This window comes from Nyctereutes procyonoides, unplaced genomic scaffold (assembly GCF_905146905.1).
Source record: "Nyctereutes procyonoides isolate TBG_1078 unplaced genomic scaffold, NYPRO_anot_genome, whole genome shotgun sequence".
Taxonomy (NCBI): Eukaryota; Metazoa; Chordata; class Mammalia; order Carnivora; family Canidae; genus Nyctereutes; species Nyctereutes procyonoides.
The window spans coordinates 6,357,496-6,372,397 of NW_026575151.1; the positions used below are offsets into that span (position 1 = coordinate 6,357,496).

The 14,902-nt window shown below is 37.0% G+C and overlaps 1 protein-coding gene across 8 annotated transcripts in view; it reads left to right on the forward strand.

Annotated features, from left to right (window-relative positions):
• Window positions 1–14,902, forward strand: part of LIN54 (lin-54 DREAM MuvB core complex component) — a 79,358-nt gene that overhangs the window by 61,359 nt on the left and 3,097 nt on the right. For all 8 annotated transcript variants that reach the window (XM_055313122.1, XM_055313120.1, XM_055313124.1 and 5 more), the window contains 8 exons: window positions 516–732; window positions 5,609–5,682; window positions 5,836–6,033; window positions 7,180–7,271; window positions 8,223–8,294; window positions 9,269–9,371; window positions 9,521–9,658; window positions 13,358–13,560. In XM_055313122.1, the coding sequence (XP_055169097.1) occupies window positions 516–732; window positions 5,609–5,682; window positions 5,836–6,033; window positions 7,180–7,271; window positions 8,223–8,294; window positions 9,269–9,371; window positions 9,521–9,658; window positions 13,358–13,560 (1,097 nt within the window). The remainder of the gene's footprint in view (window positions 1–515; window positions 733–5,608; window positions 5,683–5,835; window positions 6,034–7,179; window positions 7,272–8,222; window positions 8,295–9,268; window positions 9,372–9,520; window positions 9,659–13,357; window positions 13,561–14,902) is intronic.

Genomic DNA, 14,902 nt, shown 5'->3' on the forward strand with positions numbered 1-14,902 from the left:
TTATTGGGAACATTTGTATCTGTGGAAACAATTGAATTGACTAGACTTAATGAGGGTATAAGATGGCTTTTCTTTTGGGTTGTTTTCTTTTTTAGAACGTGTAGAAATGAAATTTGTCCTTGTTAATTTGGTGCGAAGCAATAAGGACAAGTGTCTGCATCTTCTCTATGTTGAATATGAGGCTTAATTCTGGGAGTTTTAAAATAATTCTTTTCTCATAAATATTAACAAAATTGAGTAAGTTCTTATAATTTAAGTAATAATTTCTTCATAGCAAGTCATCTGACCTGGATTCTCAAAGAAGTAACTACTAGAGATGGAAGGTAGAAATTAATTTTGGTTTCACCTCTGTATTCATTGCTATTCTTTTCATTTCTCTTTGAACAGGTTGTTCCTTGCAACAGCTTTTGATGAAATACAGGAACATGCATTTTTACTTGAGCAATTGTTATAAGTTAAAAGGGTAGGAAAGTTAAATCCCAGATTAATGATAGCCATGTTGTATTGTTTAATAGGCAGTGAAATCAGCTGTGCAGACCATCACTGTTGGAGGCGTGAGCACGTCACAGTTTAAGACAATTATTCCTCTGGCAACTGCTCCCAATGTCCAGCAGATTCAAGTGCCTGGAAGCAAGTTTCATTATGTCCGACTTGTCACTGCCACAACAGCCAGTAGCTCAACCCAGCCAGTTAGTCAGAATCCCAGTACAAACACTCAACCTCTCCAGCAAGGTTAGTAACCGTTTCTTAAAAGCAGTAATTAATTCTTTGAACATTATTAAAGAACATTGATCCTTTTCTTGCTGAAATCCTACTATGTATGGCATTTCAGTTGAGAGTATGAATCAGCAACTGTTGGAGAAAACAGTGAAATAGAATCATAGTTGTATATAGAGTATTTCACTCTGCTAGAAGTGCACAGTGTCCTATAATACCAGACCATTGGAATTATTCATCAATTTGTGGGTAGCCATTATATTGCTAGTTTATAAGCCTACCATTTCTGCTAGTGGGACAAATTTAGATGAAGCCAAATTACCTAATTTTCTAAACTGTGAAGCTGCTTGGTAGGGTTTGGATCAATTGAAATGACTAGTAGGCAAGGTATAAATAATAAGAACTTGATACCACTTTCATCCTTTACTTATTTTGAATCTGTAATTGCTAATAAAAAGCAATTAAAATGTTCTCTTATTTTGCTTAGTAATGCTTTTCCTGGAGAATATTCCTGTTTGTAGACCTTCCATTTTCTATTTCTGTTTAAACCATCCTGTCACCTGATACATAAACACAGACACACACACAACCACTCTTCATGTTTATCTACTTGTTAGAAATTGAACGCTGTGAAAGGAGCAGGACAGTTTATATTATAGAGCCTAATTTTTTGTCTTAGAAGACTACTTCATATACCATTGATGTCAAAAAGCAGTTGATGGCAAGTAAGTGACTTATTATTTACTGGATGTAAATAAAAGAATTAAAGACCACTTGTTTGCTCTTTCATTTTTATTAAGGGATAAGTGGGTTGGAGCTATATATTGCTGATAGCTAGTTCACCTGAGGGAAACTGTGGAAGAGAAAACTATTTATTTTTTAAATTACTGATGGGATAAACTAAAGGATATGTGGGGGACACAATATTTTAGTATATATTCTATTAAAATTGGACCCATCAAGTAATTATATTTTGTAATCCTCTTTAAACTGATTTTAGAAGAAAATCTTTTATTTTGATGTCCTTAATGAAAGGAAGATGAAAGTTGCTTATTGCTAAAGGAACCAGGTGTGATATTCTCTCAATACATAAACTTAGCAGGGTACTAAAAGAGGTGCTGCAAGTGTGGTTTACTTAGATAGTCAGAATGATAGGAGTCATTAGATACAATTGGTTGGATTTAACGTGTATGTGGTCTTGTGTGTACCCTATGGTGAGATCCATTTCCAGTGTAATGTTAACACTAATTGTCAATAAGAAGCCTTTGGTACAAGTAGAAAAGACCCTGAAGATCCAGGAAGAGTGGAGGAATAGGTTGAACATTTCATAATTCTAGTGTATTTATAGGTACCTTCTTTTCCAAGTTTATATCTTTCTGTCTCTCTCTATAGCTCTGTGCTCTTTGCCTCCTAGAACTTCCTCACACACACACACACACACACACCCCTCCCTCTTTTTCCCTGCTACTTTCTTTTCTTTTGCTTTCTACCTTCAACTTTCCCTCTCTGTCATCTCTGTCTCTCAGCTTCTTTGGTTCTCCCTGTATGTACCCTCTCCCCACTCACATGCACAACCACCCATGGGATTGCCCTTATGCCCATATTTTTCTCTTTTTGCTCTCCTATCCCATAAGAGACCTAGGAATACATAATATATATTATTTCACAGGAATAATAAATTTGTAATTTTTATTAGAGACAACACGAAAATTATTGCTCTAGTTCATCAAATGTGTTAATATGTCTTTCTAAGGGCTTAATTTCCAATAAGGGATTTCCTTATGCCAAAGGGAGTTGAGCTCATCTTGTACATTTCCCACCAAACTGTACAAAGCCAGTATCCACAGGCTCCACCATGTTAACTGCTGGCTAAATAGCAGGCAGCACAGTAAAAATCCAGAAGAATTCATGGTTAATCTCTTTAGAATGTAATCTCCTGCCATCTTGGTGAGGAAGTCAATTTAAGAAATTAAAAAGCCTTAAACACTTGCATGTGTGGTTTTCTAAAATTTGGAAGGAGGCTGTTCTCAAAGGTTTATTCAGAATTTCTGTTAAAGACCAAAAAAGAAATGATTATTTCAGTTTCTGTGAAAATGGCAGTAATAGTAATGTGGAACTATGCTCAAAAGTTAAGGAGGAGAAATACAGACTGTTGATATAGTTGAGTAATACCAGTATGTGCCCCCCTTTCCATAGGTAATTTGTAGTGTTCTCTTTTCTGACCACTTCATTTTATATTTTATTTCCTAGGTTATAGTGAAAACTCAGCACACAGATGTCAAGCTAATGTAAACCTAGAGTTCCCAAATTTTCTAGCTTGCCCACAACATGGAGACAGTTACCCTTTCTTTATTATCCAAATAGAAATCATCTGTTATTCTGTCCCTTGATGTGACTGAGGGCAGGCCACACACTCCTTCCCATTGTGCAGAGACCACCAGGAAGTTCTTACTTTCTGGTTGTTAGGGCCACTTCAGAACTGCTGCTCAGTGTGCTCCTGGAGTGATGAGCAACATCTCCTCTCCAAGGAGCAAGTGCTGTAGGGGGTCTACTCTTCTGTGTTCCAAGCAGGAATTAAGGCTTTTCATTCCTTTCAGTTCACCTTTTAATTCTTTTTAGTATTGCTGAGACCAGTCTACAGTGGTTATTAGGACTAAAGCTACAGCAACTGAAGAGAATCAGAACAGCAAATAATTTTGAATCAGGTATCAATCAGATGTCACTGCTCCTGTAATTCATGGTCCTATACTCTTTTAGTATAACCACCTTATTGAGATGTAATTCGTGTCTACTATAAAAATTTACCCTTGTTAAGCATACAGTTCAGTGATTTTTAGTGTATTGAGCGAGGTGCAGTCATCAGCACTAGAGCACCTTCTGGAGGTATCCCATTTCCCCCTTCCCCTTCTGTCCCCTTGCTGCAGGGAGGGCCCCGCTCCCTTTTAGTTCAGAATGCTGTCACATGTTCTTCCAGGATGCTCAACTTTGTGTCTTTAGCCATCAAGTCTCCCAAGCTTTTTTATTTAAGGAAGTCTGTTCTTTTTCTTTTATTGTTCAGGGACCAGTATAGATCCCATTATCTCAACCTCTCTCTTTCAGACCAGGCTCTAGGTCTTTTTGCATAAATAAAACCGGAAGGGATATCCTTCCTGTCTTTTTAAATCCCTTTGTTAGATTTTGTAAATGGCAGTAGACGGTATTAAAAATTGTACTACCTGTGCTCCAAACTTACAGGCCTAGTGCCAGTCTCTCCTGAATTTCACCATAGCTTTTCTCTATGGCGGGTTCATCTTCCCTTCAAATCAGCTCATTCTCGAGGTTTTAGTTCTGGTAGCGGTCATTTTCCTGGTCACTTGAAGCTTAACGCTGACTTATGTATTCTCCCCTTAACACATGCAGTTTCTTGCCATCCACTTGGCAGTTCACATTCCTTTCACCTCCACCCTGTCTCTTGCAACTGCGCTCTCCTGTCTGTCTGTCACCTCAGGTAGATCCTCACTTCAGTTACTCTTCTAATTTTCCTTGTTTCATGAAACTCCATCCTGTCTTACACACTGCTGCCAAATAGTTTCTCTTTGTGCCAGTCCAGTAATATTTCTGTACTTCGAAATCCTCAGAAACTTCTCACTGCCCACTGAACTTAAAAATACTGATTAGAAGACTGATGAATCACTGGCCTCTACCTCTGAAGCCAATGATACATTAAATGTTATTTAATTGCATTTAAATAAAAATTTTTAAAATAAAGTGGATACACCCCACCACCACCCCGAATAGAGATTAAATATATACATTTCTACCCTGACATTCAAGATTTGTGCTTACCTAATTTAACCCTAGGTTCCAACTAATCTGATCTGTTCACCACCATTTTGTGAAGTGCTTTGCTATTTTCCGGCATCAGGCCTCCACTTTTCCTGCTTCTGCCTGGAATGTCCTGCTCCAGTCTGTGTGCCCTCTCCTCAACCTAACCATTGATCACAACCCATCTCATACACAGTGCCCTTCATGCATCCTTTCGTATTCCCATCCTCTGCCAATACACATACGTTCTATCTCCCTTGGACTCTAAAGCGCTTTCTCTGTTTTAACCGTATTTATTTTATTTGGTATTTGTCTAATCTGCTTTACTTGAGTTTAATCTCTTTGAGCAAGTGTCTTGTACTCTAGTTTCTCTGGAACATAGTCCACGATGCCATTTGCATAGTAATAATGGTCATAATAACAATACATTAATGGCAACTAACATTTTTTGGGCACTTACTCTTTGTTTGATGCTGTTCTAGTAAATTTTCATGGATTAACATATCCTTATACCCTGTAAGGGAGGTACTAGCCCCATGTTATAGATGAGGATATAGGCAAAGAGAGTTAGAAAGCAGAAGGATTGGGATTTGAGTCTCCAGGGTGTTATGACCTATGAGACCATATTCTTTACCTTTAGTAGGTACTCTGTAAATAATGAATTATACAAGAATGATATTTTCTCTGGTTTTAATACAAACATGGCAATTAGAGTATAGAACAGTATTGTTACTCAAGCTCCTGAATGGCAGGTTTGTTTATTTAAAGGACGTTTCAACTGACTAGATTTCGTAGGGAATACATTTCATCTGAATACAGATAGAAGTGTTTTCAGTAGACTGTCTTAAATGACAAATGTTCTGTTGTAAAGCAGATAAACTATAGCTGCTACTGTAGCCATAAGTTTCCTGGTAGATGAGTTAAGGAATGTTAACAGGTGACTATCCTGATTAAAGATTGCTCCAAATTGGAAACCAATGGAATTCTTTAAGCTCTTTGAGGATATCTTGAGAGAACTAAGTATCTTCAGTGTTTCAAGGACTATTTCCTGTAAATAAATTGTCCTTTCCTCCCTTTTTTTAAAAAGCAAAGCCAGTGGTGGTTAATACCACTCCAGTGAGGATGTCAGTTCCACTGGTCTCAGCGCAGACTGTCAAACAGGTGAGTGTCACAGAATTTTTTTCTTCAGCGTCTCCCAGACAGACAATTCACTTTTAAAACTGAAAGTTAAGATTCATGTAAGAGAGATTTATACTGAATGGAGAAGCTGTAAAATGTATTTTTGTAATCATGGGTATACTTTCTTTTTTTAAGGTTGTTCCCAAACCCATCAATCCCACTTCACAAATAGTTACCACCAGCCAGCCACAACAGCGGCTCATCATGCCTGCTACACCACTGCCACAGATCCAGCCAAACCTCACTAACCTGCCACCAGGCACTGTGCTGGCCCCAGCTCCGGGAACGGGGAATGTGGGTTATGCAGTGCTTCCAGCTCAGTATGTTACTCAGGTATGAGGAAAAAAACTGAGCCATTGCATTTCAAAAAGGATAATTTAGTCTAAGATGTATAGCCCTGTAACATTCTGAAAACTACTGAAAAACATCTTACTCAGTATGAGAATGGCTGTCTCCAAAATCTTAAGATGCTAACAGAAACTTCTGAATTTATTTTTATGTATCCCTAGCATTTGAAATATCAGCAGAAGTCACATATGCAAGTCAGACACTTGGAAACTGAGATCAGTTTGGTGAGAGGACAGGGCTATATATAGAGAAGGGGGAGATGTTGAAGTGAAAGTCGGCAGAATACAAGTGCATTTGGAGAACGCTGTGACTGTGATCCAACTCTTCCTCACATATGAGGAGGATGCCACTGACTTGCTCCTGGAAAGTGGACTATGAGATGCTTACTAGGTGTCACATTTTAAGTGACCTATCCAGACACACTCATCTGGTCATCTTTAGAGTCAAAGCCATTTATCATCCAACTGGCTGGTGAGGGTTAGGAGTGCTGCATCTAGGAGCAGATAGAAATTTTCTTTTTCACATAAGAATCCAGCAAAGTAGCACCATGTTCTAAACTGTTGAATTGATCTCAGATTATAAGAGGGAGAAAGAGAAACCTGAGTACTTTAATGAAATGTACTTTGGAGTATGTTTAATGTGGCTACTGATTAGAAAATAAGTGTTCAGTATTTTTATCATCTCTTTTTTCCTGTGTAGAAATCAATGTAAAATAGAAAATTTTGCCCATGTAATTCTCATTTTCTATAAATTGTAATGGGATGAATGATCAGCATAGTACCTATTTTATTTACAGGTAGACACATTGCATTTTTCTAGCCAATATAAGTTAATGTGTGTACTTTTGGAGCATTCATCTAGAATTTCCTAATCCTGATATGCTTACTCCTCTATGAAAAATTTCTTATATTTGTACCATGTAGTGCTTTAAAATGTTCACATTGTTTTCACCTCTAGTATTAGTTTTTGGGTCTTTAGAAGAACTTCATTTCACGCTGTGTCTATGAAATTCTCCATACTATTTTTCCTATTTTAGTAGATGAATTTGTGTTTCTTACTGATTATTCTTACATCTGAGAGTATTGGGCATTTTTGTAAATATGGTCTAAAATTACCTTTTTTTATATGTAGCTACAGCAATCTTCATATGTGTCTATAGCAAGCAACTCTAACTTTACTGGAACACCTGGTATCCAGACCCAGGCAAGGCTTCCATTCAACGGGTGAGTATTTTGAAAATATGTAAGTTAAATTGTTGGATCAGATTAAATGCAGCATTAAATAATACATATTTCAAAATACATTGATATGATATTTTTTTCCGCAAAGTCATGTGAGCATCCCTCTATAGAACTCGTTATTTTAAGGAAAAGTTACAGGAGCAGTCAACCCCCAAATTTCTTTTATTTAGATTCATCAGTTTTGCCACATATTCTCTGTCTCTTTCTTCTCTGTCTCATCCTGAATATATTTTTTAAAATGATATTAACTAGTTTTTAAATTGTTATGTTAGGTCCTTGCCTTTTTTTGTTGTTGTTAGTCTGTTTTTAAATCTGTGAATAGCTTTCTTTGCGGTATTGGTTTAGAAGCAATGCTTAGAACCAGTCTTCCTCTCTCCAGTTCCAACCCCAGAACCCCTTTTTCCTCACTACCTTTTGTAATTGAATCCCAAAAGTTTTGAGCAGATTTCAGCTTTAGTTCTCTTAGAAGAAAAAATATCTTTTGTGGAATGTTCGTCAGTGATATAACTTCCTTTTTTAAAAAATCCCTATCTTGAGGGGCACCTAGGTGGTTCAGTCGGCTGAGCATCTACCTTTGACTCCGGGCATGATCCCTGGGGTCTTGGGATTGAGCACCACATTGGGCTCCCTGTTCACCAGGGAGTCTTCTTTTCCCTCTCCCTCTGCCTGATGCTCCCCTTGCTTGTGCTCTCTCTAAGCTCTCTGTCAATAAATAAATAAATAAAATATTGAAAAAAATCCCTGTCTTGGCTCTCTTACCCCTCTTTTCATGTTACACTTGCTTTTGAACTTGATGTGAAGTGAACAACAGCAAACTTTTATTAGAGATGCATGCGTGTGTTAAAGCTTTATTTCAGAAGAAATTTACAGAGACTTTTGTAATTTTTAAGTTATCTTTAATTAATTAACATCTTTTTTTTTGTATCTGTATAGCATAATCCCATCAGAGTCTGCTAGTCGACCCAGAAAGCCCTGTAATTGTACAAAATCGCTGTGTTTGAAATTGTAAGTCTTTTTGCTACTTTTTCTTATTTCATATACTTGGAAATGCTTATAAAAGCAAATGCAGTTAACTAAAAAGTCTTAACAGACCAGTTTTAATAAAGTCTAAGTAATTTAGATAAACATGCACATGAATGTCTGAACACAATTATGACAGTTTAAAACTACTCTTTCATTCATTCAGAAAGAAGTAATTTTATAGTCTTTACCATAAATGAGTCACTAGAAGAGGGGTTTAGGGACACAACAACATGAGACAGACCTAGTTCCTGTCTTTAATAATAATAAATTTGAATTTAGCTATGACCTTTATATTTGGTTTCCTAAATCAGGTGGTACTCTGAGGAGCTTTTAAAATTGTTGTATGATTAATTTGCTTATTCTGAACTAAGAGATTTGGCATGAAACGGTTAAGTGAAAAGCATTGGTCAAATAAGGGGTTTAGAATCCCAAGAGGCACTACTGTGGTTCAAGTGAGCCGATTCCACTACAAGAATATAACCCATGTTTTTCCTTTTTATGATTTTGAAATAACTCACTTTAGGAGCATATAAAATCACATTTCTTTTGTGTTGACAATAGCTACTCCTGGAACTAAGTTTCTAACCAAAATTCTAGGAGCTAGTGACTTTAATTTTGAGTCTCATCACATGGTTGACAGTCAATATATATTAACTCTAGAACTGGGTGGCTCCGAGTACATTCTAAAATGCTTTACTGGGGACTCCTGGGTGGCCCAGGGTATGATCCTGGGGTCCCCGGATGAGTCCCACATTGGGCTCCCTCCGTGGAGCCTGCTTCTCCCTCTGCCTGTGTCTCTGCCTCTCTCTCTCTCTGTCTCTCATGAATAAATAAATAAAATTAAAAAAATAAAAATAAAATGTTTTACTGCATATATAATGTTTTTAATCAGATAATTTCTCATTTTGTTTAACAATGACTTTTTGATGTGACTTGCACTGATTTTTATATTCCAGATACTGTGATTGCTTTGCAAATGGTGAATTTTGCAACAACTGCAATTGCACTAATTGTTATAATAATTTGGAACATGAAAATGAAAGGCAAAAAGCAATAAAGGTGATTATTTTTACTTTATTTAACTGACAAAAATTTCCAGTTTCACCTGATTGTTGTAGAACTCTGTTGTTTTACAATGTCTATTAATTCCATTTGCAATGTTTAATGTACTGATTGAACTTGAGTTGATATGTGATCTGTTTTGATAGGCATGCCTTGACAGAAATCCAGAAGCTTTTAAGCCTAAGATAGGGAAAGGAAAGGAGGGAGAATCAGATCGACGTCACAGCAAAGGATGTAATTGCAAACGATCAGGATGTCTTAAAAACTACTGTGAATGCTATGAGGTGAGATGCTGGTTGAGGAATATAATCTGTTTTTTGTGAATAACTTTGGGAAGGGTATATTGTAAAAATTTACCTGAAAATTGGGAAATTACTCCACTCTTGTAGTTTGAAAATGTGCACAGTCAGTGCAAGGACACTAGTTTGAGAAAGACCTGGCTTCCTAAGCAGGGCTTCAGAGGAATGACATTTTGGTTTTGTCATTACATAATACTTTGGGTCTCATCGCCTGGTTTATCAGTTCATAACTTCTTGATCATTGTACCTGGAAGTATGGCAATCAGAGGCCCAAGTTTATTCATTTTTAGTAAAAATAACATCAAAGTGGATTGGAAACTGTAGCCATGGTCCTCAACTGAGGGGCAGTACTACCCCACTGCCACCTGTGAGCTTTTTGAAAATATATATGGATAGAAAATAGCCTGCATTCTAGAGAGTAGTCATGAAAGTAAAGATTTATCTTGCCTAAAATACCTATGGTGCCCTCTTGAAGAGCACTGCTCTCCGAAAGACTGAATTGTGTTAAGAAGTTTGCTTTCTGAGCCTGAGGATAGGAAAGGAGACGTATGGAATATTGCTGGCTAAGATTATTGGCCATCGTGAAGTGATTGCATCTGTTTTTGCCATTCCACCATTCCACTCAACTGGCTGTTTTTAGTTATTGGTCGAGCATCCTTTCCAGGAGAATGTGGTTGAAGCTCTGCTTTGAGAGATATTATTTTGTTTGTTTATTTTTAAATGCTATTTAAATCATCCCCTTCTTGCTATAGACAAAGTACTGTATAGTTTGTTTTTATTTTCAAAGCTTAAATATAATGATCTATTCATGCCCAAGATTAAAACTATGTTACTCTGTTGCTTCCTTGGTGAAACTCTCTCCTGACAACCTTTTGAGTTGAGTCATTCCTATAATTAGTTGGCTCTTCTCATATATTATCTTTTCAGTCTTTCAAACTTCCTGTGTAGAAGGATACCTTACCTGGGTGGCTCAGCGGTTTAGCGCCTGCCTTTGGCCCAGGGCGTGATCCTGGAGACCCGGGATTGAGTCCCACGTCGGGCTCCTGGCATGGAGCCTGCTTCTCCCTCCTCCTGTATCTCTGCCTCTCTCTCTCTCTCTCTCTCTATCATAAATAAATAAATAAATCTTTAAAAAAAAAAAAAAAAAAGAAGTCATAGCCTCACAGTTGGTAAAGTTATACCAAGGATAGCACCCTTCCTTGGTAGGGTTTGCTCTGCTTCAGGAGTAGAGTATGTACCTGCCATTTAATGCCCCTTCCCATACAAACTGTGTCACGGTAAAGAAATTGTGTACTGTTTTCTCTGTGTAATGATTTGCAATTCACATACTTTAGAAGTCAATTACTCCTCTCAAGAAGTGTATTAAGGTAACCTCTTACTAGTCCTAGAGTCAATATGAATGAAAATTGCATGTAATCAAGAGTATTTTGAAAGTCTCTTAAATGTCTTACAGTACAACAATCAGTTTTTTATTCTGTGTTGGAAAACATAGACTCTTTTGTTTGAACACCTGACGAAATAGGTGGCTTCTGTTCATAAATCTATCATACAAAATTTGTCCTGAATATTCAAAAAATGTAAGTTATAAAACCAAGTTCACAAAAAGAGAGGAAATGGAAATTGATGTAAAGCTGGGTCAGAAAGGTAAAGCAGCCCTTCCATGCATGCAGCATTGAGCAGTCAGTACATGCTAGGCAGATGAAATGCAAACATACAAGAACTAATAATTTAGTTGAATCCCAGGATAAATAGAAGTAGAAACGGCTGTGCTGGTTGAGATACATTAGAAAAGAGAAAGCTGCCCTGTTATACTAAAATCCTTGATATTCAAGGCATACACAATGTCCAGTTACTAATTTGTCATTCTAAAAGATCAAGAAATGGAAAAACTTGGAATATACTGAACTGGCAGTGGCTGATTGTCTCTCTGTGAATTGGCTGTGTTATTGTCTGACAGTTTGTGTTCAGTTGTTGGGCTTTTGAATTGAATTGGCTTTTTTGGTCCAGTTGGTCTGCATTCATGTTCCTTTCACACACCTTCAGGGCTTGAGTAGAAGAGTGACTGTCCACATTATTTAAATGGTTGTGCCTCTTAACCATTTTTCCTCCCAATTTTTGACCACAAGGGAAGTTGAATTAGCAAAGCTAAATGAATACCCCCCAAAATAAATAAATAAATAAATACCCTATCATTTTAATTTCTCCTTCCTGAGTTCCTATCAGATTATTAATACCTTTTTATGGTTCTTCATATTTAATCCAAAGAACCATTAGTGGTATGTCTTTTGCCCCCTTGATGTCAGGGATTTTATCTCTTCATCAATACTTGATAAGTATTGCTTTAGTTAGATTCTCAGACTGGCTCATAGTAATAACCCAATTAACTCAAAATGTATATCCATTTTTTCCCTTGGTAAAGAGAATTTATTTGTGCATTATGAGAAAGGAACAGGGTAAATGTGTTCATCATAATATGATTCGTTTATCTTGCCAGGTGCTGTAGAGAGAAAGGGCAGTTGGTATGTTTCTTTAAATTGACATGAGTTAACTGAAGAAAATGGAGCCAACAAAAAGAGATACTCAAACTTACTAGGTCTGGGAAATGTAAATGAAAGAACAATGAGATCCCACTTTACCTCTTTCCCCCAATCGCATTGCTAAATATTAAAAAGAACTATAATATACAGTTGGAGGGAATGTGGGAAAAGCTTTTATACATTGCTGATGAAATGTGAGGTGTTATAGCCTTTTGGAAAATGTCTGGCCACATCTATTAAAATACATGTACTAGTGAGCCCAGTTCTAGAAATCTAGCTCATAGAAATAAAAGCACAATATATACACACAAAAAAAAATTTTATGTATTATCTGTGTTACTCAAGAACTGGAAACAAAATAAATGCCCAGTAACAGGCAAGTGAATGCCCAAATCAATTGTGGCACATCCATACCAGGGACTACTGCCCAGCCATTAAATCAAATGAATCCAGTCTATGCTAGATGACTGCGGGCAGGGATTCCATGAGGTGTAGTGTGAGAAAAGGAAGACGCAGAAGATGAGCATTTTATTTTGTAAAACAACCTAAATAAAAAGACTAGTGTATTTATTAAGATAGGTATTTGTACATGAGTGCTGTGCTTTTCCTAAAAATACGTTTTACATATTTTTACATACAAGGACACACTGGTTTCATATGAACTATTGTTGGGTTTCAGGAATCTGGAGAAGGGGATTCAGAGAGGGCAATTATGGAGATTATCCATAATGGAAATAGCATCTATGAAATTTCCTTTCATGTGATATTGTGCGTGTGTTTGCATAAGTAGGAAGTCACCAACATGTCTGAGGTGGTTGGATTCTGGATGACTGTTATTTTTAATATGGTATCATTCATATTCTTTATAAAGAATATATGTTATTCATATCAGGAGGAAAACTTTTAGATGGGGGAAAAACTGACACAGAAGGGCTCAGAGACATACACTGTGTAGCCACTCTCAGACTTAAGAATACCTGACCTCTCCACATGTATAGCCCATTTAGTGTTTATCAGGAAGAGATGTTTCCATTGTGTCTTACTGTCAGTTGACCAGTTAATTCTGTTATCTATTGATTTGATCACAGAATCTACTTAAATGTTTTTGAGGTTTGATTTGGAAGCTTTTCTTTTGTAAATCTTTTAGGCAAAAATTATGTGTTCCTCAATATGCAAATGTGTTGGCTGTAAGAATTTTGAAGAAAGCCCGGAAAGAAAGACACTGATGCACTTGGCAGATGCAGCTGAAGTAAGGGTACAGCAACAAACAGCAGCGAAAACGAAGTTATCTTCTCAAATTTCAGACTTGCTTACCAGGCCAACACCAGCTTTGAATAGCGGAGGAGGAAAGTAAGTCAATATTTTAATCTCCTTTTGCAGTACAGTAGGACTATATATATGTCTCCTTTTTGGACAAAATTGAGTTCATACTTTTGGTTGTAGCAGACTTCTTTTTGCATTTTCTTTCTATCTTTAGTTACTTGGAAAGGAATTTGAAGGTAACAGAAAAACCACTGTCAGATATAGTACACACTGAAAATGTACAGTAATGCATTAATTCACTGGGCTTATTAATTTATTGAATTTCTCCCTACTAAGATGAGGTCATTATGTAATTTGACAAACCCCTAAGAAAACAAATTTTTATATCTGTTCCTGGTAGTATTATTCATAATTTTGCACATTCTTAACTTCTCTTGCCTTTCTTGGGCCCTTGTGGCACTTTGCCCTTCTACTGGAACACCTTTCACACACTTTGTTATTGTAGCCCCTTATTTCACAAGACTGCTGAACTCTGAAGGAGGAAGGCTTGAGCGTAAAGTTTGGCTGAGCTGAGTCTAAATGTGCTCTGTAATAGTTTATGAATTTAACAAGCACTCCCTTTCTCTGAGTCTTGGTTTTCTCATCCTTCCCATCAGCCTTATGAAGTGGCTATAAGGAATAAAACATCTCTGTCCCAGCGTTTGGCAGGGCCTCATGCTGACGTGGATTTACAGGTTTTGGTAGAGGTTAATTTGAGGAATTATTAAATGCAATGAGCCTTGCAAATGGTATATTATTTAAAATGCTTAAGTTGAAATAGGCTCTAATGCTTATAGAAATGCTTCTTTTTTTAAAAAAAAATAAAGATTTAGGGACACCTGGGTGGCTTAGTGGTTGAGCGTCTGCCTTTGGCTCAGGGCATGATTCCAGGGTCCTGGGATCAAGTCCCACATCGGGCTCCTTGCAGGGAGTCTGCTTCTCCCTCTGCCTGTGTCTCTGCCTCTCTCTCTGTGTGTGTCTCTATGAATAAATAAAATAATAATAATAATAAATAAAATAAAATAAAATAAAATAAAATAAAATAATAAATAAAATAAATTATTTTTCTGGGCAGCCCAGGTGGCTCAGCGGTTTAGCGCCGCCTTCAGCCCAGGTTGTGATCCTGGAGACCCGGGATCGAGTCGGCTCCCTGCATGGAGCCTGCTTCTCCCTCTGCCCGTGTCTCTGCCTCTCTCTCTCTGTCTCTCATGAATAAATAAAATCTTAAAAAAAAATAAAAATAAAAAATTAATAAAATTATTTTTCTGAACAGTGTTGTGTTTTTTTGTTTTTTTTTTTTGTTTTTTATTCATGAGAGACAGGCAGAGACACAGGTAGAGGGAGAAGCAGGCTCCATGCAGGAAGCCCAACGCGGTACTCGATCCCGGGA